Source organism: Tubulanus polymorphus, chromosome 5 (assembly GCF_964204645.1).
Source record: "Tubulanus polymorphus chromosome 5, tnTubPoly1.2, whole genome shotgun sequence".
Taxonomy (NCBI): domain Eukaryota; kingdom Metazoa; phylum Nemertea; class Palaeonemertea; order Tubulaniformes; family Tubulanidae; genus Tubulanus; species Tubulanus polymorphus.
Window position 1 is genome coordinate 21,506,450 of NC_134029.1, and position 24,183 is coordinate 21,530,632.

The 24,183-nt window shown below is 37.1% G+C and overlaps 2 protein-coding genes across 2 annotated transcripts in view; one reads left to right on the forward strand and one right to left on the reverse strand.

The window, feature by feature from the left end:
- The window catches only part of LOC141905594 (protein YIPF5-like), a 34,799-nt gene extending 33,877 nt beyond the window's left edge, over positions 1 to 922 (forward strand). The window contains exon 7 of the mRNA XM_074794528.1: positions 336 to 922. Within this exon, the coding sequence (XP_074650629.1) occupies positions 336 to 498 (163 nt within the window). The 3' untranslated portion in view covers positions 499 to 922. The remainder of the gene's footprint in view (positions 1 to 335) is intronic.
- A 4,571-nt stretch (positions 923 to 5,493) lies between these two features.
- On the reverse strand, positions 5,494 to 23,957 carry LOC141905101 (uncharacterized). Its single transcript, XM_074793861.1, has 30 exons — positions 23,820 to 23,957; positions 23,158 to 23,219; positions 22,861 to 23,059; positions 21,945 to 22,031; positions 21,597 to 21,712; positions 21,124 to 21,307; positions 19,508 to 20,947; positions 18,774 to 19,076; positions 18,061 to 18,197; positions 17,563 to 17,707; positions 17,110 to 17,263; positions 16,600 to 16,909; positions 15,812 to 15,982; positions 15,300 to 15,450; positions 14,697 to 14,806; positions 14,397 to 14,540; positions 13,831 to 14,008; positions 13,496 to 13,633; positions 13,243 to 13,418; positions 12,597 to 12,848; positions 11,779 to 12,002; positions 10,836 to 11,042; positions 10,673 to 10,754; positions 10,471 to 10,586; positions 9,923 to 10,100; positions 8,921 to 9,106; positions 8,083 to 8,278; positions 7,630 to 7,751; positions 7,425 to 7,538; positions 5,494 to 6,939 (listed from the first exon to the last, which is right to left on the reverse strand). The coding sequence occupies exons 2-30, from the start codon at positions 23,158 to 23,160 to the stop codon at positions 6,796 to 6,798; spliced, it is 5,967 nt and encodes a 1,988-aa protein (XP_074649962.1). The 5' UTR covers positions 23,161 to 23,219; positions 23,820 to 23,957; the 3' UTR covers positions 5,494 to 6,795.
- Positions 23,958 to 24,183: the final 226 nt, after the last annotated feature.

The window sequence follows — 24,183 nt, forward strand, 5'->3', positions numbered from 1 at the left end:
GTGATTTTTCTGACATGTTCGCAACCCTAGGGTCAAAATCGCACTCTAAATGGGTTTATGTCATCGACTATCCACGTTTTATTATCTATTGATACAAAACTGGCCATAAATAGCTGATCTTGATGGACTAATTTGGCTTGTAGACCATTAATGTTTAGCTGCCGAGATCTGAGAATGTTTGCATTGCGAATGTCTGGTCATCTACATGGGTTATGGTAGCGATGTTGAAGATTTCTATCAACATCAGACCCTCGTGACGAATTGCTTTGATTTATATCCGATTTGAAGTCGAAACATTCTAACTATTAACAGAAATTGTTTTTCTTTCATTCCAGAGGTATACTTGGTATTGTCATGACGTCGTTCACTGTATTCTGGTGTAGTTTATCGGCATCTAAATTGTTCGTGACTGCATTAGCGATGGATCACCAACAGCCCCTCGTCGCTTACCCATGCGCGCTTGTCTACGGAATTTTTGCGCTGTTAACAGTTTTCTAAAATCATTCTCTCAAATTAACTAAACTATATTCCTAGATGCGAAGTGTTGTACTGCATGTTAAAAGGAAATACCGAATTTTGTCATAGCGTTTTGAATGAAGATACAGATCCTTTTGGCGGAATGGGGTTAACTCCGAGCGCACACTAAACTGTATTATTAGTTTTAATTCTGAATATTGAAAACTCACAGGCAATTTCATAGTCGATTATGTAAGCTATTTCTGTTATATGAATGGATCAATTAGTTCTATGTTGATAATTCCGCTTCATTGTATTCGCCGATAACATTTGAAACGTTGTGTGCAATAGAAATAAGACACTAAGTCAATCGTAATGAGTAATACTATTAGCTCTACTGTTGTGATCTTTCACATGCCTTCCTTTATCAACTGTACAGTACAGATATATCATTATTTGTACAAAAAATGGATAATAAACTTGTTGTAATTTTTACAAATACGTGTGTATTGTTATCTTATTTTGTTGTTTAGTTGCGATTGTTGTTGGATACAGCCTAGATTTTTGAAACCAGAAATTGTTGAGGTGAACCAAGCTAAATAGATTTTAATGAAATTAGGCGCTATAATGCGATTATTGTTCGAATTTTAATTGAGTTTGATGTCATTGGGTAAAATAATGTGGCAGTATTGTAGTTCTGCCCGCAATCAGTAGTGTCACATTGACCGTCAAGTGCTGCCCCTATACACATGATTAGCGGCGAACACATGAACTAAGCTGATTAAACATTATTCCTACTGTGGCATGTGAGCAATAAGTTAGTTCCAATATTCACCGTCAACGATGTGTATAGGGGCAGCACTTGAAGGTTATGATAATAAATAAATAAATCACATTTTATGTCATGTGTAAAATAAATAGAAATGCACAGTTGACAGTGTTCAATTGCTACAACTACCTTTATTTTGTACTATCCTCAGAAGCCTCCCACATTCCCAAGTTTTACAAAAAAAAGCTCCCGACTAATTTTTTTGTTTCACAGACACCGAAAACTCTAATTCATCAAGTTGATGGTGAGAGTATACAGATGAAATGACTTGAGTCAGTATCTAGGCTAGCTTGTAAGGCTAGTATTACTAGACTAGGCTTAGACTAGAAACAAAGCCCTTATATGCGAACATCGGTAACTAAAAGAAATGCTTTTCATGTTTTTTATTACCAACAATTACAACAATTCAGTTACACATTTATTTCGAATAATATATAATTTACCAGTAACAATATTAATCAATCAATTAATCGTATTTTTATACAAAAGATGTCTAGAAGGCAGTGTTGCCACGTTATCATCAGTTGAAAGGGTAAATAGTACCAATGTGTACTATCTCTGAAGAACTATAAGATTTATATTTTCCTACAAGAAAAATGCCGAGATCTAAGAATGTTTGCATTGCGAATGTCTGGTCATCTACATGGGTTAAGGTAGCAATTTGATGTTGAAGATTTCTAACAACATCAGACCTTCGTGACGAATTTTTTTGATTTATATCCGATTGGAAGTCGAAACATTCTAACTATTAACAGAAATCGTTTTTCTTTTCATTCCAGAGGTATACTTGGTATTGTCATGACGTCGTTCACTGTATTCTGGTGTAGTTTATCGGCATCTAAATTGTTCGTGACTGCATTAGCGATGGATCACCAACAGCCCCTCGTCGCTTACCCATGCGCGCTTGTCTACGGAATTGTTGCGCTGTTAACAGTTTTCTAAAATCATTCTCTCAAATTAACTAAACTATATTCCTAGATGCGAAGTGTTGTACTGCATGTTAAAAGGAAATACCGAATTGTCATAGCGTTTTAAATGAAGATACAAATCCTTTTGGCGGAATGGGGTTAACTCCGAGCGCGCACTAAACTGTATTATTAGTTTTAATTCTGAATATTGAAACTCCCAGGCAATTTCATAGTCGATTATGTAAGCTATTTCTGTTATATGAATGGATCAATTAGTTCTATGTTGATAATTCCGCTTCATTGTATTCGCCGATAACATTTGAAACGTTGTGTGCAATAGAAATAAGACACTAAGTCAATCGTAATGAGTAATAGTGTCAGCTCTACTGTTGTGATCTTTCACATGCCTTCCTTTATCAACTGTACAGTACAGATATATCATTATTTGTACAAAAAATGGATAATAAACTTGTAATTTTTACAAATACGTGTGTATTGTTATCTTATTTTGTTGTTTAGTTGCGATTGTTGTTGGATACAGCCTAGATTTTTGAAACCAGAAATTGTTGAGGTGAACCAAGCTAAATAGATTTTAATGAAATTAGGCGCTATAATGCGATTATTGTTCTAATTTTAATTGAGTTTGATGTCATTGAGTAAAAATTATGTGGCAATATTGTAGTTCTGCCCGCAATCAGTAGTGTCACATTGACCGTCAAGTGCTGCCCCTATACAGATCACTAGCGGTGAACACATGAACTAATCTAATTAAACGTTATTCCTACTGTGGCATGTGAGCAATAAGTTAGTTCCAATATTCACCGTCAACGATGTGTATAGGGGCAGCACTTGAAGGTTATGATAATAAATAAATAAATCACATTTTATGTCTTGTAATTTGCTTACCGAACCCCGTGAAAACCACTTAGATATAAATACCTTTCGGAACTTAGATGTATTAAAAAAATCCAACTTTAAATATGGCTAAATTAATCAAAATAGGTCTAGATGTATATAAATCCCGCCGGTAGTGTATGTATTGTAAATATATGTATTGTAAATAGTAAATAGTATATTTTGTACATAAGTGTGAGACCAGTTAATTAAGTTTTGTAGCTTTTATTACTGTTTATGTAATTATTGTAAATACTGTTTTCCTCCATATACCATGGAAATGGTTGGAGTGTAAATAAATATTCGTAAATATTCGTAAATTCGTAAAATATTCGTAAATATTCGTATTCGATAATAAATAAATAAATCACATTTTATGTCATGTGTAAAATAAATAGAAATCCACAGTTGACAGTGTTCAATTGCTACAACTACCTTATTTTGTACTATCCTCAGAAGCCTCCCACATTCCCAAGTTTTACAAAAAAAGCTCCTGACTTATTTTTTTGTTTCACAGACACCGAAAACTCTAATTTATCAAGTTGATGATGAGAGTATACAGTTGAAATGACTTGAGTCAGTATCTAGGCTAGCTTGTAAGGCTAGTATTACTAGACTAGGCTTAGACTAGTTACAAAGCCCTTATATGCGAACATCGGTAACTAAAAGAAATGCTTTTCATGTATGTTTTTTATTACCAACAATTACAACAATTCAGTTACACATTTATTTCGAATAATATATAATTTGCCAGTAACAATATTAATCAGTCAATTAATCGTATTTTTATACAAAAGATTTCTAGAAGGCAGTGTTGCCACGTTATCATCAGTTGAAAGGGTAAATAGTACCAATGTGTACTATCTCTGAAGAACTATAAGATTTATATTTTCCTACAAGAAAAATACCGAGATCTGAGAATGTTTGCATTGCGAATGTCTGGTCATCTACATGGGTTAAGGTAGCAATTTGATGTTGAAGATTTCTAACAACGTCAGACCCTCGTGACGAATTTTTTTGATTTATATCCGATTGGAAGTCGAAACATTCTAACTATTAACAGAAATTGTTTTTCTTTTCATTCCAGAGGTATACTTGGTATTGTCATGACGTCGTTGACTGTATTCTGGTGTAGTTTATCGGCATCTAAATTGTTCGTGACTGCATTAGCGATGGATCACCAACAGCCCCTCGTCGCCTACCCATGCGCGCTTGTCTACGGAATTTTTGCGCTGTTAACAGTTTTCTAAAATCATTCTCTCAAAATTAACTAAACTATATTCCTAGATGCGAAGTGTTGTACTGCATGTTAAAAGGAAATACCGAATTTTGTCATAGCATTTTGAATGAAGATACAGATCCTTTTGGCGGAATGGGGTTAACTCCGAGCGCACACTAAACTGTATTATTAGTTTTAAGTCTGAATATTGAAACTCTCAGGCAATTTCATAGTCGATTATGTAAGCTATTTCTGTTATATGAATGGATCAATTAGTTCTATGTTGATAATTCCGCTTCATTGTATTCGACGATAACATTTGAAACGTTGTGTGCAATAGAAATAAGACACTAAGTCAATCGTAATGAGTAATACTGTTAGCTCTACTGTTGTGATCTTTCACATGCCTTCCTTTATCAACTGTACAGTACAGATATATCATTATTTGTACAAAAAATGGATAATAAACTTGTTGTAATTTTTACAAATACGTGTGTATTGTTATCTTATTTTGTTGTTTAGTTGCGATTGTTGTTGGATACAGCCTAGATTTTTGAAACCAGAAATTGTTGAGGTGAACCAAGCTAAATAGATTTTAACGAAATTAGGCGCTATAATGCGATTATTGTTCGAATTTTAATTGAGTTTGATGTCATTGAGTAAAAATTATGTGGCAATATTGTAGTTCTGCCTGCAATCAGTAGTGTCACATTGACCGTCAAGTGCTGCCCCTATACACATCATTAGCGGTGAACACATGAACTAAGCTGATAAAGCGTTATTCCTACTGTGGCATGTGAGCAATAAGTTAGTTCCCATATTCACCGTCAACGATGTGTATAGAGGCAGCACTTGACGGTTATGATAATAAATAAATCACATTTTGTCATGTGTAAAATAAATATAAATCCACAGTTGACAATGTTCAATTGCTACAACTACCTAATTAAGTACTATCCTCAGAAGCCTCCCACATTCCCAAGTTTTACAAAATAGCACCTGACTTATTTTTTTGTTTCGCAGACACCCGAAAACTCTAATTCATCAAGTTGATAATGACAGTATACAGATGAAATGACTTCAGTCAGCATCTAGGCTAGCTTGTAAGGCTAGTATTACTAGACTAGGCTTAGACTAGAAACAAAGCCCTTATATACGAACATTGGTAACTAAAAGAAATGCTTTTCATGTATGTTTTTTATTACCAACAATTACAACAATTCAGTTACACATTTATTTCGAATAATATATAATTTGCCAGTAACAATATTAATCAATCAATTAATCGTATTTTTATACAAAAGATTTCTAGAAGGCAGTGTTGACACGTTATCATCAGTTGAAAGGGTAAATAGTACCAATGTGTACTATCTCTGAAGAACTATAAGATTTATATTTTCCTATAAGAAAAATGCTACAACATATTTCAGTGATATGCTATGATTTGGGGACCAAATTTTTCGGGAGGCAAACGATATTCGCTGTTAGATTAACTTCGTAAATTTGAACTCTCCGGTTGGTGAGAAGCAACAACCGTATGACCGGCAGACTACATAAAACATAATCTTATGACACTACTTTAAATAGTACAACGGACTTTAAACCATTTGCACGAAATTGACCACTGACTATATATGAAAACCGTCTCGACAAAATATCCACAAGAAAACAACATTATAGGCTTATTTATATACACATGACGCATATTCCCACCTCAAATCTTCCAATAGAATACCAGCCGACATATCAACAAAGATCAACAATTCAACGCTGTTAGAGCACCGGCTAAGAATTTGATAATTTCTGATTGATCCGAGCTGGTATAAAAGATTGTATAGGGACAAATGAGTGATTAGAACGGTAAGAACCCAAGGGTTACATTAAGTAGCGATTCTTATCATTGTTTACAGAGTCTTCAGCATCTGGAAACCCACTGCATTTATACTATAAACCCATTTTAAAGCAGAAATACTGACCAATTGATGAAATATTTACCGCAAACATTGTCATTCGCTATTACGTTATTCTATATAAAATAACAACAAATAAAACTCAGAAGATTAAATGCATATGGTCACAATTCAACACACAACTTAGACATAAATCGGCACGATTTAAATACGTACAAATAAACATTCTTCATTAACATCATTTCGACACGAATACATCATAAATAACCAGGTTCAGTAATAACACCTACGCCTGTCGTAGCCTTAATTAAAACGATTGGCATCGTAAGTCATCGGTATATTTACACACCGTTTAGTTATTGGCGTGTGGGCCGGATTTTAATAAAAATAATCCAGACGAATGCCCACCGATAGCCTCGTAGCAGCATTACTCTAACTAGTCTGTAGTCACCTATCTTAGTCTCCACATAGTAGCGATTCCAGGGGAGCAGGATTAGGGCAGGTTTACTGTAATTTTTGACGATCAAGGTAGACGTGGTAACAACGCACATGATTACCCTGTGCTAATGGAAACTATCGTTATAACTCGATGACATCGTGATCGATGCCAGAGGCGGCGTCCCCGTTACCGCGACCGGCATTCTGTAATAGTAACTGTTGTCGTCGTTGCTGCATCTGTATCTGCTGCAACCGCGCAAGCTCTTGTTCTTGTCGCTCGACCACCTGCAACAAAATGAAAAATTCCATTAGTAGTTCATAAGTTCTGTTGAACTGTTATTTAACTAATTATTCAAACTTTGGATATTTTCACCACAACTCAAGAAAATTCTCTAGGTCATAAGCGACTTTTTATATACCATGCATATACGCTAATTACATATTCTGCTTTTCTAGATAAGTTGGGGAACGGGTCAATGCCTGATATAGACCTTACATAGTTAGAGAGTATTGAGTATGGCGGCATATCTGAGGTTAATTTTGAATAGTTCCAAGACGAAATATTCTCATCAGATGATCCATTCTCAGAAAAAAACTGGCATCAGGTGTGGGTGGCGTTGGCACCAGTGATCTAGTACTATAATATCTATGACGGCTAACTTGTGTCTAAATCGGTTTATAACCTTAAGATATTCTCAATCCCGGTAAATCAAGATTAAGGCGATATTTGCAGAATATTCATAGAATACGTCTGCTATCGTGTAACTCACCTGACGTCTGTGTAATTCCTGTTGAGCGAGAACCTGTTGAGTTTGATTCGACATCTGCATTCTGTATATCGCGCTGACGCGTTGACTTAATTCGTGCGGGGTCAAATTCGGATTCTGAAGATACAATATCGAACGAAATACATACATGCCACGAATACTGAACTGAATAGCAACCGATTAAGAAACATGAACGACGACCACTAACCTGTGATAGTAGTAACTGTACTAGCTGTGCCTGTACCGCAGAACTGAATTGAGGATTCATCAATCCTTGCATTACCGACGCCGTATTCGCTGTGTTCATCGCCTGCATCTGTTGTATCATATCTACCGAAAAATAAAAAGAGAAACATTTTCAACCGAAATCGATCAGGAATCTACCATTTATATCGACCAGAAAAGAATATTGAGTCTTTCTCATGAAAATAAATCAATCAGCACCAACTTGAGTGTGCTCAAGCCTAGTTGACCAGAACAGAATAACTTCTAAGAGAGTGTAAGAGTATACTCTACTTGGATGGGAATGAGGAATTTGAGAAGTCAGTATTGATCAATGTGTTTGTATTAGTTGATATTGATACCCAGGTTGGCTAAAATCCATCTCCACTAACTAGGACTGCCCCGAATTTCACGACCCGGTAATCAATATCTAACTTACGTTGGAATCCACCGTAATTAGGAAACGCAGCTTGTTGTTGAAGTCCTTTTTTCTCGGCTTCGTATTCCTCCCACGCCGCTTTACGTTCGTCTTCGTTCAACTCTTCGTCGACTTTGTTCTCGAGTAGCGAATCGTGTTCGTGGTAGTTCACGATCCAATCCATCTGTTCGTGCAGAAGATCGGCCAAAAAACGATCCTAAAACGAGTAGGTTTGAACAATCCATTTTTCAAGATCAGTATCGCTAAAAATAATTGACAAGAAAGAAGTTCCTAGTGCTGGCTTGATAAATGACCCTACACTCTGCTTTTTAGACCTATACGAAATTTTTCAAGCGAAACGACATAATCTATTGAAGAGAGATGTATGAAGAAATGCTGTTGTATTGTAAGCCAGAAAGTAACTTGAACGTGCACCGTAGAAATTCCAAAATCTATTGAGTACTGTATGTAAAGAACAACATTGCGCAACAAAAATGAGTATATCATAATTCTATTTAAAAAGCTTGGTACCTAAGTTCCAGCAATTGAAAGCTATTGCGTTTTCTAGTAAGTTATCATCATGATAGAAATATGGCCATAGAAACTCCAGATTTGAAGTCTAATACAGTGGAACTCATTCAATTCCGATGACTAGTTACTGCCCAGATTTCTCTGAATCAAGTAAAATCCGAATTATGAATTTCACCCGAATCAAGTCAAAATTCAGAATCAAGCAAATTCTACTGTAGTTGATAAGCAACAGAAATGAGCCAAGACTGGCTTCAATGGAACACTTTGATGAGAGTTCAACCAGCACAAGAGACCAAAACCTTATCGTAAAATTAAAGCTAGTAAATACCTTTGGTAATATAGGAGTAGGTTTATCAGTTTTCTCCGGGTCGTCTAATCGATCTGGCTTGAATGTATACAACTCTTGTAAATCGCTAGCGTTAAAATGACGTTGAATCTGATGTTCATCGATGACTCGCTGCGATAACGACTGTTTAGACACTTGTCGTTCATAGATTTTCTCTTCCATCGTTCCCTGAAAATAAATATTTCATACTTAGAAGTTTTACAAAAATTGCGTAATTTAACCCTTTCCCTCCATTCCGCTGATTCACTGCCAACGAGATTTTCAAATGAGAACTGAGCCTATTTCAACCTCAAACAGAAACCTATCAACGTTAGAACTTCTTGGAAAATTTGAAGAGGAAATTCTGAGCTGAATGATATTTTGTTGGAAGTGCTCTAACTTCAAATTTTAGTCAATTCAGGGTGAAAAAAAAACTATAATTTTTGCCAAATACATCAAACAATTAAGAAAATAGGTACTAGACGGCACATATCAGTGGCAAAATACCAAAAGCAACTGCATCGCAACTATTCTTCACAAATTGAAATAATTTAAAGTTTTATTTTAGAGAAACTAGGGGCCCAGGAACTTGACACCCACTTGGGAAATGGTACGAAATGCTCGAAAATCTGACAAATTACCCTAAAACAAGGCTGCCAACCCATGAAAAGCCCTCTCAGAAAAAAGTTGATTTTTTCAGGATCTTTTTATTGAAACATGAAATGAAATGTTCAATTGAATCATTAAACAATGTTAAGACCCTAAGTAACTTCTTTCACAATACTGTATTAAACAAATTGAATCAGTATTTCTTGTGACAAAATAGTAATGAAATACTGAAAATCAGGAACAGTTGACAGCTCTGCTAAAATATGCTAGCATGGAGAAATCCACATTGAGCTAAAATTCTAATAATTCATTTCACCATAAATTTTGTGGATACCGAGGTGGCCATTCTTTCTACAACGGTCTAAAGAATTGGAAGTTTTAATATTGTTTGAATACCTGCGCAATAAGACGATACACGTAAACCGGTTTATTCTGGCCAAATCGATACGAACGGAACATCGCTTGTAGATCGTACGACGGATTCCACGACGCGTCGAATATGACGACTCGATTCGCAGCCATTAGATTAATACCCAGCGATCCGGCTCGAGTTGAGATCATAAATAATCGCGCTCTGCAAATATTCAAACATACGATAATCAGAATATAGTTTGTAGTAAGGGAGTTCCCCATAAAGAATCAAAGCAAAGTATTTTTTGTTATCATCAATTCTTTTTATCATCTACGGACTAAAACAAACATCGGTGACTTTAATTTTGAGTTTGGTGCATTTTGTAAGCACAGGTTGATTAATACACCTCACGTGAAGTACATAGTTTTTTGCTACCCCTTCTCTTTATCAAACGATCCCGAAGGAGAGAAACGTAAGTCTAAATTGAAATATCGGCGCGCACTTAACAGATGGTGAATATGTCAGAAATTTTACAAAATACTAAGTTAACAGAATACGATATATGTTTTTTATATGACTGATTATCGATTACCTCGGATTATCCTCAGCGTTGAAATTATCACAGAATTTCTGGCGGACGTGAGCTTGAGTGGACCCATCCAAACGGAAATAATCAGCACCTTCCACCCAGCTACCGGAACCACCATACTGCAACAAACAACATAACACAATTGAGTGGATACAAGCGACTAACACGTCATAATAGATACAATTCATAGGATTTAAAATGGTACCTTATTATCTGGATTGTCAGAGACAGTCTCCAATAATTCTTGAATAATATCCAATGACAAAAGACTTTGGCTAAATAACAACCTGAAAAATAATATTCATATATCGGAATTACAGATTTCGTTAACTGCTCAGTTATAGAGACAGAATCGATGTAAAACGTACACTTTGTCGCCAATTTCTTCGGCCATACGAAGAATTTCGAACAAAACGACGAGTTTTCCGCTGACTTCTACTTTCGATTTCATATCGTCGGTAACGTACGGGTGCCACCATTCAGCCGGGGTCGCCGGAGCACGCGATGATATTTCCTGATCTCTTATCTCAATGATTTCGCCGTCGGAGAGTTCGCCAGCTTTTCGTCTCGATCGTCTGCACAGAGAGAGAAGCAGACAAACAACGTAGAAGCATTTATATCGAAATATCCATTGTTAACCCTTCCAGTGCATCTACGCCGCCCGGCGCGGAACCAGGAAGGTGGCAGGTACCATCCTCTAGATTTTCAGTTGGCCCCTGAAAATCTTTCGGTACCACCTGAGGACATCCAAAAAGGCTCCTAATAAATTTTTCTTTGGTAGAAAGAATCTCAAATCCTTGGAAATTGTATCTGCTAGATTTATTTTTCAAAATTTTCAGCACTTGCTACTCGTGTTTATAGTGTTTATAGTGCATCTTTTTGACAATTATTGCCCTTTTCATTTGAGTGCAACCCCTCAATATAAGCTTTGGATCTGCCCCTGACTGCAGTGGTGTGCAATGTATATATCAGTAAAAGGCTTTGCTAGTACACCGCATTGCGGTGTATCGATGTATTTAGTAATTACCGGTAGTTATAATCTCTATCAACAGACTGAGGTGGCAGTTCCTGTCAAGAATTAGAAACTAACGATACACCGCGCCATGGTGTAAATTTATCTCCAGCACTTTTAAGGTAAGAACTAGTTGTCAGTACTAAGAGGGTCAAATATCTTGATCGCAAAATCCAAATTATTTACCTTGGCACAATTTTGGAGGTTTTTTAGGTTGTAAAATTACAATCTAACGCATTTGAACAGCAATGATGAATACTCAATCTAAGTTATAAACCAGACGAGGTTTATCGAGTTACCTTGTTGCTCTCGTAGCCCGAGCGTGAGCAGTTTTTTCTCCATCGGAATCACTAGATTCCGAATGAGTGAACGAAACGTCCGAATCGCCGTCTTTATCGGAACGCTTCTTCTCTTTTTTCTTCTTCTTTCTCTCGGCTTCGCTCTCGCTCGACGTTTCCGCGAGACTTATGTCGGTTTCTTCTTCGGAATCGTCGAGGAATTCGTCGTCGTCTTCAACTACTCGCTGTCAAAAGAATAATGTAACGATTTCATACAATAGACTCCTCCTTACTCCGGTCAACTCTGTAAAATGCTCAATTCGGCGAATTTCACTAAAAAATTGTGTGGAGAAACCTACTATTTCCCTAATTCTCAACTTAGTTTTTAACCCAACTCTGTTACATTCAACTAAAGTGAAGGTCCCAATGCTACGCAGTAAAACTAAGTGATTCTTTAAACTCAAACAAAGCATTTATCTTAAGAGAACGAAGAAAACCTGAAGCTACTTTCAAATTCCAAATAATTCATTTTTCAAATACTTTAGTTTACCCTAAAATTTCAACAATGACCGTAAAACTCTATAGAGTAACATGAACAGTTGACAATTTTCCTATATTTTCCAATCAATCTTTCGCTTTCGATAATGAAGAGGAGTCTAGCACACATCATTCTAAAGGCCCTCATATTCAGACAAAACTTTTGCTAGACAAAGCTAGTGCATTAGAACTGTTCTTCGTGAGTATCCTGTTATTCTATTGATAATTGATAGAATCTAAAGTTCAATGAATTTTTGGCAGAATAAATCTTAAATAGGGAACACCATTGAGACAATCTGTACCTTATTTTGTTGTCTGACTTCGTCCATCTTCAGCACCCACGGATGAGTCCATATCTGCATGAGTTTCTGAAAGTCTGCGAACAGACGCGCGCCTTTACCCATCGTCATATAACCGCCACCGCCGTCCTCGTTATAGCCGCATTTCTCGAGGTATTTCTGATAGAGATCCATCTGCAGCGGCGACATTCTGATGTTGACAACGTACTCGAATTTCGGAGGAAGGTATCTCGTCAGTGCCGAGTAATCTCGACGCTACGATGTGAAAAAAGAAATCTATTTAGACTAACTTTATATTGCGTACGAAATGGATACACTGGTATTGACGCGTTCAGTTCATCTTACCTACAGTGCAGTGTGGTGTATGGACTTAATTATTACACCACACTGCGGTGCATCAATTTAATTATCAATTAGTTATAATTTCTATTAAGATGGCAGCACTGTCAAACATTGAAATATTAGTAACTAATAATACACTGCACTTCAGCGTTGAAGCACTTTAGCCGTATGCCTGCTATATAACGCATTTGGGTGGGATTTTCGAAAAAAATCTCCAGCACTTTAGGATAAGATCAGCACAGAAAGGGTTTTAAACAACAAATTTAACGTTCAAGAATCAAACAACCACATTGGATTTCAATATTACCTGAACGCAACCGCTCAACATGTCGTGTAAAACATGAGCCCTACGTTTCATTATTTTAACATCATGCTGAGTGGAATCGGCACAAGATCCGTTATTTATCGGATTTACGAAACGATTCAAGAATTCCTTCTTCGTTCCGAGTAAGTTCGGCTTCACGAAGCTCAACATGCAGTGATCTGAAAGAATAGACGTACGTTTCATAAAAATGAATTCGAAACCTATAGTTTTTACATTTCAAATTTGACGAACTCACATTCGAGGAGATTGTTTTGAAGTGGAGTTCCGGTTAGGACGACTCTTTTAGGCGTTTTCATCTCATTGCAACAGATGGACAAATTTGATTGACTGTTCTTCAGCAAATGGCCTTCGTCACAAACGACAACGTCTGGTCCTATGTATAAGAAATGATTTTAAGTAAACTTAAAACAAGACCAAATCATCAATAACTTTGGCCCGAAGCTGGACATAAGTCGAAACAGTACGCAATACTGGCAAACCTCACTCCTAAGCATACAAGCATTTTTTTCGACTTATACCTGACTTGGGCCAAACTTTGTTGCCCAAGAATTTGTTAACGAATCTGCGTACCTGGATTGACGAGTGTGTCGCGGAATGTCTGTTTTTGTTTCTTATTACGACAATTTGTGCCCCTCGATAGATTGCGAAACATCTCGTAACCGATGATCAGTATTCCGCCGTTCTCCTGCCAGTCGAGCAGTAGACGAGCTCTCTCGTTGTTAGCCTTCACGCCGCAGATCTCATACACCTACAGTTTGAAAACAATACATTCCCATGAATCATTATCGACATTCAGGGAAGCACCGGGAGCTATTATACGCCCGAAAGTCCGGGTAGATTTGTGCGATTGATTAAAGCGAAAGTTGCGAAAATCGCCATGTAGAGTTGTTATGAACTCCGAGCGTGCCCAATGCATCCAAATCCATCTCTGTCTAATTCTAAAAACTTTTCCAGAGGACCCCCAGGCTTTCATACCCGTCAAAATGCTGGATCCCCTGATCTTAGAACGGAATACTAGCTAAAATATAGGTATAAGACAATTGTTTAATCAACGAAAAATCTTTGAAAATGAACTAAATTTTCGCATCGATATTTAAAAGCCCTCGACCGCGCGTCTGGTTCGGGGAATACAATACCTCGAATTTGTCCTCATCTCTTTTGAACCATTTATTCCACTCATTGCTCCAATTCATTATGGTATTCAACGGACACATTATCATACAAGTTTTCAGTCCTAAAGCATCGTAATGATCCAGTAACGTGTGAACCAACGTGATAACCTGTAAACATCAGATTTAGAATACATTTACATTCCACCTCTAAAGGCTAGATTTGACTTCCTCTTTTTTTTTACATTAATCGCATTTAATTCCTACTTTCAAATAACCAGGCAATTATCGCGTTTCGGATGCAGCACATTTTTTTTAGATACTTACCGACAATGTCTTTCCTAGACCCATACAATGAGCTAAGATACACCCAGCGCCGCCGGTCTCTTTGTGCTGTTCGACATTCTCGACCAAACAATCGTACATAAACTTCACCGCTGAAATATATTCAAAAACGTTTTTGTTTCAACTGAAACAAGAGCAACATTCAACAACCATTCACGCAGGCCTTCTGGGTGATACGGCTTAGATAGACTGTTTCAGTCTCTCCGTGTAGCCCCATTATCCTGTTACATTTTTCTTCGTCTAATCATACTTATTATATCGTTCAATAATGTAACATCGTAATGAAAATAAATTTCAATTTCAGGTTGGCCACTCCTATTTGATAAGCTTTTTCCCTGACTTGATCTGCTAAGAATTCAATCCATTAACACACTCAAATATGTAAGACATGGATGGAAACTGTTTGATTTTAAGTGCGATTTAACAATCTCAACAAATTTGCCTGATTTTGTACTTATTTACAAACACTTCCACTTTTTATTTACAAACCTAACTTTTTTTTAAGACAAAAAGAAATTCCCCGACTTATCCCTGATTTCCCGGTAAGCGGCCACCCCGGAATATTCTACGCATCAATTAATTCACCTTCGACTTGATGTGGTTTGAGATAACGTATGAGATCCTTGTTTACTTCCACGATCGGTTCCTTTGTTTTCTCGTCGAATTCTAAAACGAGTTTCGTCGTGACCGGACAATCTCCGCTTTTATCGACTTCTTGTAGTATACTTTCATTGTACTGCAAATATTTCATGAAAATATCTTAACACGTATCTATCTTGCTCGAAAACGCATCGATTTTCAGAGTAAACATGAGCATACATAACTGGTAGACTGACATCAATCTCAGTATTTTGAGTTGATGAGCAAAACCTATAGTTTATGACATAACAGTTTATTCTGACAGTTTTGAACTTTTGACTTGACTCCATCATCAGCGACTGTCTCTTAGTTCCTGTCCCTAACCTTCCTTAGTAACATCAATATCTTTTAATCACTGTATACGTATGATTATTATGTTATTTCTATTTTTCTGATGATGAAGTTTAGTCAAAACTTTGAAACTGTCAGAATAAATTGTTGCTTATTAATGTACATACATGTTTTTGTTTAGCTTCTATTCTCTTTCTCCTCTCCTCCTCTGCTTTGGCAGCGTCTTTCGTCGTCTTCTCCAGTTTCGAATTTTTCATCAGTTTTCGGATCTGCTTACGATGTTTACCCGGCGTGCCTTTTTCATCATCTTCATCATTCGACTCGTCCGTTTCTCCCTTCTGATGATAAGAAAGATAAAGTACAGCAACGATCAAAATTTCATCGAAAGTATCTGGTAGTACATGAATTCATTCAAACACCTCGACAAGCAAAATTAAGCATTTAGACACTGTTTAGAGTTCAATTTGAAGAAAGTATGCACTAATTAATCCACCCAATTCTATGACTTTTCATGATATTCCCTTATTTCCTAATATCTAACTCCAAAATTCCATGATAATTGAGATTTCAAGGGAATTTAAAATCGTGCGAAAGGATCATCAGAGCTAAGAAAAAGATACTAAATTAAGATCAGAAAACACGAAATATCACAATACCAAAAATCCCTTGACTTTCACTGACTGGAGTACTAAAGAGCTGAAATCCCAAGACTTACAAAGAGTCGACATTGACAACTATTTTCAAATTATTCCAAGATTTTTGCTGACTTCAGGAACACTGTAAGGTTACATTAAGGTTACAATTACCTTACATTAAGGTTACATTTACCTTACAATGACAACACTTAACTTAGGACCAGAAAGCTTCGAAATACAAAATAATTTCTCTCCTCACCCCATCTGCCTGCATCGAACCGGCTACAGGCTCATCATCTTAAAAAAGTCTTGATTTTTACCTTTTTCTTAGATTTACGTTTTGCCTTCGGTTCGTCGCTCAAATCGTCGCTATCCGCGTCTTCCGACGAGTTTTTAATCAGTTTTATGCGCCGTCGTCCTTTTCCCTTTCCTTTCTTTTTCTTTTCGTCTTCCTTTTCTTCTTCGTCTTCCGACTCTTTATCTTGTTTTCGTTTTTTACGTTTCGATTTCAGCCCGATCATCGAATCACTCGAGTCATCGTCGCCGTCATCGTTGTGGTCATCATCCGAACTTTCCTTCTCTTGCGCATCTTTATCATCATACTCCTCATCATCGCTTGCCTTTCTTTTCCTAAAATACACGCAGTCTGGTCATTCCCAATAAAAACATATTTGACCTCTCTGGACTAATATATATATTCTAACAATAATCGCTAATCTGCCAACCTGTACTACATAATTGATAGGGCATCCCCCAAGCCTGAAGGCTGTACCAATTAAGGGGGGATGCCCTGGAAAAGAAAAACACAAAATCCATCAATCAAAACAAACCTCTTTGCGCCTCTTTTACTGGAGTCCTGTTCCACGTCGCTGTCATCGCTTATGTTTATAGTCAACAATCTCGACTTTTTCTTCAATTTCTTTTTCGATTTTTTATCATTCGATTCATCGGATTTCTTACCGTTCGATTTCTGTTTCTTTTTACCTAAAAAAAAAAATACAAAATAACTGAACAAACCAGAGACAGTTTTTGCACAAATCCTAAACCAACATTAACAGGGTTCCTACAGAACTGCAATTTTCAAATTTGAGGGGTATTCGAGGGGCTTTAAGGGTATAACCACTGAAATTTGAGGGGTGTTTTAAGATCATCTATGAACTTCAAGTTAGTGTTTCTAAACTGCTGGAATACAAGAACGCATCCAGGATTGTTTGAAGGGGTGGACCCTTATCAATTCAATAATCAACATTCAATCATATCTAACAAACATCTACGATAATTACCTTGACTACTGGCCTCGTCATCGCTAGACAAAGATTCAATATCGCTGTCATCGTCATCTTCATTTTCATTATTTTCCATTTCCTCTAGAAGTGATCGCCGCGCGAGTTCATTCATTCCATTCACCTGAGATGTCTCAATAGGAGGCTGTGTCGGACAGAAAAACGAATTCAGAATAATACAACAAATTTTACGAGCAACTCAAATTTGAAGCGGCATTGCCGCAAAATGATTCAAGATCAAAACACAATGGTCGAATTTCATAGACTGGGTATTAAAGTAATACCTGGGTGACAAACACCATTGAAACAATAATTTTATTCTAACTACAGAGAAATTGAGAAAATTCTATAATTTCATCTGGAATGATGGCTTTCATTGGTGCTGGTAGTGGATTCAAGTGATTTTAAGTGTGTGATTTTCCTACTTTATTTTCACTATCCAGTAACTATTCTTACATCAGAAATACAGAATTTCGAATAGGTCTAAATTCTAATCACCTTATCGACTGATTTATCCTCGGCATTTTCCTGAATCTCTTCTATCTCGCTGTCAACGTTATCATCGTCATCATTGTCCTCATTTCCGGATATAGACGACAAATCGCTGCCGCCATTTTGTTTCGCGAGTTTCTTTGCTGAAATAATCGATTATCCGAGAATTCCATAAACCATGCGTTTCAAATCAAACAAAGATTGTATCGACTGTTAGACTGATATTGATCTCAGGATTTCAAAGTTAATTATCAAAACCCACAGGTTGGATGATTTACCAATTCATACTGATTGTTTCGACTAAACTGCATCATCGGAGAAAGAAAATTTTCTTTTTCGTTTCTCTGATGATGCATTTTAGTCAAAACTGTCAGAAAATAAATAGTAAAATCATCAACTGTGGGTTTTACTCATTAAACATTGTATCATTCATGGAAGTAATTTCTCGATTGCGAATGAACGAATGTAGGAAAACAACACTGATGGTTTAACATAAAACACTGCACGCTACAGTACACCAAAAATAATAACAATTAGAATATGAATAAAATATAAAGAAATAATGAAAAACTGCCTTGACTGCTGGATTTCTGAGTTAAATGAAAACCACATAAGTTTTGTTAGGAAAACAATTTACAAAGCATTACTCTACCTGCAGAATTGGTTTGTGTATATCTAGGATATATAGACGGGTTTATTCTAAAAAACGAACAACAAACCTTTTTCGTCGGAACTTTTCTTTATTTCCGTTTTCTTCTCCGAAGTATCGGACGATTTTTCGGACTTCGTCGGATTGTTCGATTTTCGAGATTTCGGCGGCGGCGTTTTCGCTAGTTTTTCGATGTCGCGTTCGAGGTCGGAATCGTACGCCGACGAGTCCGACTCGTGTTTCTTCGACTTTTGCGCTCGACGCAACGAACGCAACTTCTCGAATTTATCGTTCAATCGCTTCGAGCTCTTCTGATGTCTGCCGCTCGATCGTTGACCGCCTTTTTCGTTCGAGCCGCCGCCCGTTTCATTCGCTGGAAATAACATCGAAAATAACAACCACGCGCGACCAATAAATGCATCGGATAAATTTATGATATCTTGGTATTCTATTTCAATTCATCATCTTCAGGGTGGCCACTTACAGCCTATTTACAAATTCCCAGAGTTTTCCATGTTATAACACAAAATTCCCTAAGTGAATACAAGGAATTTCTTTTCAATTCATTCATTTTTCATTGAATCACGTACTGATAAAAAAACCTTTGGTCAATGGCATTATCCAAATCCCCTTTCCAGGGTTTTTTCCAGTTTTCCCTAATTTGTCTGATTCTCTCAGTTTTTCCAGATCAGTGGCCATCCAAATCCATTATAAACAGCAGGATTCGATCTAAATCGTATTCGCTTATCGATTTTCGTCCAAATTTTTATCTCAATTTTTTTAACGACGATTATCGGTACTTACATTTTTCGCGGCGTTTGTTTTTCTTTTCTTTCTTCAGATCAAAATCTTCATCGTTCGATTTATCGTTATCGGACTCTTCACTCGAGCTGCTCGAACTGCTACTCGAACCCAATTTCACCGGCTTCTTATCCTTCTTACTCCTCGGCGATTTCTCTTTTCCTCCTTCCTTTCCTCCGCTAGTAGGCGTCGTTTTCTTAACGATCTGAAAATCGTCTTCGCTATTTTCTTGATTCGTCGACGGCTCCGAAATTTTCTTCTTTTTCGATGAACTTTTCTGAAGACTGATCTCGAAATCGCTGTCACTGTTTCGTTCATCGTCTTCGGATCGCTTTTTGGTGGCTTCGGCACCATTCGTCGCTACTTCGCTTTTCTCGGGCGTTTTTTCCTCACTTTTCTTTTCATCCTCATCATCAACTTCCTTTTCATCCTCATCATCAACTTCCTTTTCATCTTCCGCATCAACTTCCTTTTCATCCTCCTCATCAACTTTCTTTTCATCCTCATCAACTTCCTTTTCATCCTCCTCATCAACTTCCATTTCGTTATCCGCGTCGTCTTCATCGATCAACTCCATCAATTCCAATTTAGCGATTTCGTTCGCGTCGCCCGTTCCATTTTCTGAAACCGTATTTTCAATTGTATCGACTTCTTTCACGGTTTCTTCTTCTCCTCCGCTCTTATCATCCTTACTTCGCGAAGGCTCCGCGTTTATCGAAATGTCCGTAGAATTCGACCGGCTCGTCCGCTTCGATGAACCTTTTCTTTTCGTCGATGAATCGGAATGTTTGGGCGATTCGACGTGATCGCTTGGACTTTTCGTCGGAGTTTTTTTCTTGGCGGCCCCGGGAAATAAATGCACTTTTAACTTGTTATCTGATTTATCGCTCTCATTCTTCGATTCCGTACTAGTCTTCACCGTCTTATCAATACTCGGTTTACCACTACTCGTCTTACCAATACTCGGTTTACCACTACTCGCCTTACCAATACTCGGTTTACCACTACTTGTCTTACCATTCTCATCGCTTTTATTGTCTTGACGCGGTTTTCTGCCTGATTTTTTACGTAGATTGCCGATGCACTCCAGACGACTAGGTATCGATTTCCGTATGACGTTTAACTTCTTAGCGATGATCCTCTTTTTCTCGGTCGCTTCACCAGAAGTCAGCGTCGACAGCGAACTGAAATCGGTCTTTAACGCCGCTAACGCCTCTTCTAACATTTTCGGTAAACTCGATAGTTCATCTAAGACGTCGTTTAAATTGTTATCGTCGATATCTGAACCAATTTCCGCGAAATTATCGGCTTTCGGTGTCATTTTTGGTTTATTCAGTCCATTATAATGCTCCTCTGCACGCTTCATTATCTTTGTGCAAGATTGTACAAGTCCCGTCAGTGGTAAAGGGTTACATACATAGCATTTCCATGGAGTATCGTCATCTGAAATTCACGAAAATTCGGCAAGTCAAAAACACGAAATTTGGAAATCAAGGTATCAGTCACTAAAGATATATCAAGAAAATCTTGGCTTGAAGCAAATACTGAAACTTCGAATTCATTAAATACTGGTGAAATACTTTTAGCTATAAATCTAAGCGAAAAAATAATCATAATACCTGCTTCTACGACAGCGGATAACTCAGTTCGTCCCAAGTTACGCTTAATGCAAGCCTTACAGAACGAGTTGCTACAGAAATCGCAGCAGAGTAAGTTCCCTCCTTCGGCGCACCAACGACACTGTTCATCTAAACCACCGGAATCCTGATCGAAATCATCGCTCGAGTAGTAACGATAACATTTCTACAATACAAAATATTAGTGTCGATTACAGAAAAGTTTTCTCGAAAATGACCTATCCTCATCAAATCCTTTAAAGGCCTCTGAAGAACAACATAGCGTATAACATTTCTATTTATAGAAGAAAATCAACAACTTCTTTCAAATTTGTTTTAAATGGTCTGATACCATTAGACTTTTCCCCAGATTTGGAAGTAATACCGTCCTAAAAATTCTCAAACTTTGAAATCGGCGGTGATGGAATTCAATGCCACCCCTTCATTATCTATAAATGCGACACTGATTTCCTTACCTTACAAATGAGCACTTTCAAAGCGGGATGCATTTTCATCGACTTATAGTCGAGTTGATTAATCAGTGCCGAACATGCCGTACACGGAACCGGGTCATATTCACCGGGCACTTGATCTATCGAAGAAAAAAAACTTGAAAAACAACCGACGAAAACAAGACTAAGCCCAGAAATATAGCAGCAGTATCGGCAAACGAGAAAATAAAACTACGAAAGAATGATTAGCATCATGCACTTCACATATTTCATACGTATCACGAATAATAACAGTTACCACAAGAAACATGAAATAAAGTTAGGAAAATGAATTCAACGCCGACCAGTCGTGCGTTCGACGTGCTAACTTACTTTTATTTTTTCGACCTTGAAATTCGGGACCGGTGAAATTGGCGGCATCGGAATCGACGACTTCTTCGGGCTCGACGACTACAGTTCCTAGAATTATCACGTTCAAATGAACCCGTTACATAATATACAGGTAGAATTCTATCAATATAGCTGTCTCTCATTTGTTTTAGAATGGGGAGCTGCAACACCTGTTTATCACGCTTAATGCCTACACGAACATTCAGTATTTTGTTGTCATAAGTAGTTAGTTATTGATGAACTTCAAACTGAATTTTTAGGCTCCTGAATCCATACATTGTCATTGATGCATGACCCACCAAATGTACTTTCAATTCATTTTCTAGATACAGGTATAGTTATCAATAATAATAATGATCTATTTAAGAGAAAAATTCAAGATGAAATGTAGAAGAAATTGAACGCGGAAGACCAAGTAACTACTAGCAACATCTGGCGGATCCTTGCTCGCTACAGAAGCGTTGGAGGTTCCCTATCTAATTCTAAATCTTGCCTCAAAACTTTTGGTTTTGTGACGCTTTTACTGCCGGTAGTTAAAATTGTTTTTATACAGAAGTCTTTTAACCACGATGCTTTAAAGCACTAGTCTTAAATAAAGTTGATATTATCATTATCATTTTTTGTATAGCTTTACTCCTATATCCAGGCTTAGTCTAGAGCACGCTATAACATTAAGAAGAGTCACTGGCCAACTCTAGATTCTTGCTAGTAAGCTGTGACACACGTGACAAATGATTATTCAAAAATCATTTAGGAATAGCTTCATGGATAATGTTTAACTCCTAAATCGAAGACTGAATAAAAACAAACGAAGAAATTAAATTGATTTTAAGAGATCAACTTCAAACAGTAGAGTTTGGGATAATTGGTTTTGTCTGATATTCATTCAATCATTTACCCTCTGGTAAATCATCGGGAACTGAGTTTCCATTCACTTGTCCAGCATCTTCCTCGTTATCATTTCCGGTATCTTCATCATTTCTGACATCTTCATCTTCGTCATCATCATCGACTCCGTTATAAACGATCTTATCATCGGTTTCATCCAACACTTTTCGCGTCTTCGACGGTTTACGTCGTGAAGATCGCGTTGACGACTAGAAAAACAAAAAAATCTCAGGAATTAATGAATTTCTGGTATAATTTGTTTTAAAAAAATGTGATTTTTTTGTGATAAAATATGAATATTTCTTACCATTATTGCACTGCTTTATTCAGTGCCAACTTGTGATGTTACAAATATACTTTCTTCAACGACTGAAAAAGGATTTAAAGTTTGAGAAAAAGGCATTGAAAGGCTATATACTGGTTTGGGATGATTACAACGTTTGCCACCACCTCCCCTACCCTCAGTCATTGTATCCAAGTTTCATATACAAAAAACACCATTATAATGTATTTTTCCAGTGACCTTTCCAGTTAATAAACATTGTGTCCAGGGCCTTGCAAGCACAATCAATTCTAATTGTGAACGTGAAAAAGCAGGTATCGGTTAACCCAATTTATGATTAAAAAACAATACCCAACCAAGAAGCGAAGAATTCCAAGATTTGACTTTCCCTTTTCATCAAAACAAATCTACTTTTTTACCTGAACCTGGCTTGGATAGCAAAAACTGACATGTTTAGTATGGCCTTCTTAATTGATTCAAGTCAGAATATCAACAGGAAATTTATCGAGGCCAAAGGAGTGTGTAGATGGATGGAGCTGAACAGATGGACTTGGCTTTTGTCTGACACTGGTAAGGTATGTAGACTGCTGCAGCAGTTCACGAACGAGCCGCCGATCGATGCGTCATATTTAGACTTGTTCAAACAGGTCTATTGTTTTGGACGAAGAACGATTAATTTCCTTTACCTTTTTGCAGACCAGGGGTCCGCAGAAGCAATAGACGAAAAAAACCAAATGACATAGGATTAGGATACAGAGCAGGTGAAATAGCGCCGTTTTTAATTTCGGAGTGATGATAAAGTGGCGGCCATTTTCTGTCATAAATCGCGATCACCGACTTAATCGTATCCAACATTGCCAGACAGGGCGGGAGATCTTTCATCGTGTTCGAATCCTGAAATTACGTTACTTCTCATTTTCTCTTCTCATGTTACAACCATGGTTTTTGTAATTTTCTAATTGCTTCCTTGTAATTGCAAATATTTAATTATCATTATGTCACGTATGGTATGGTATAGTATTCCTTAAGGTACGGAATTCCTGGAGTCCA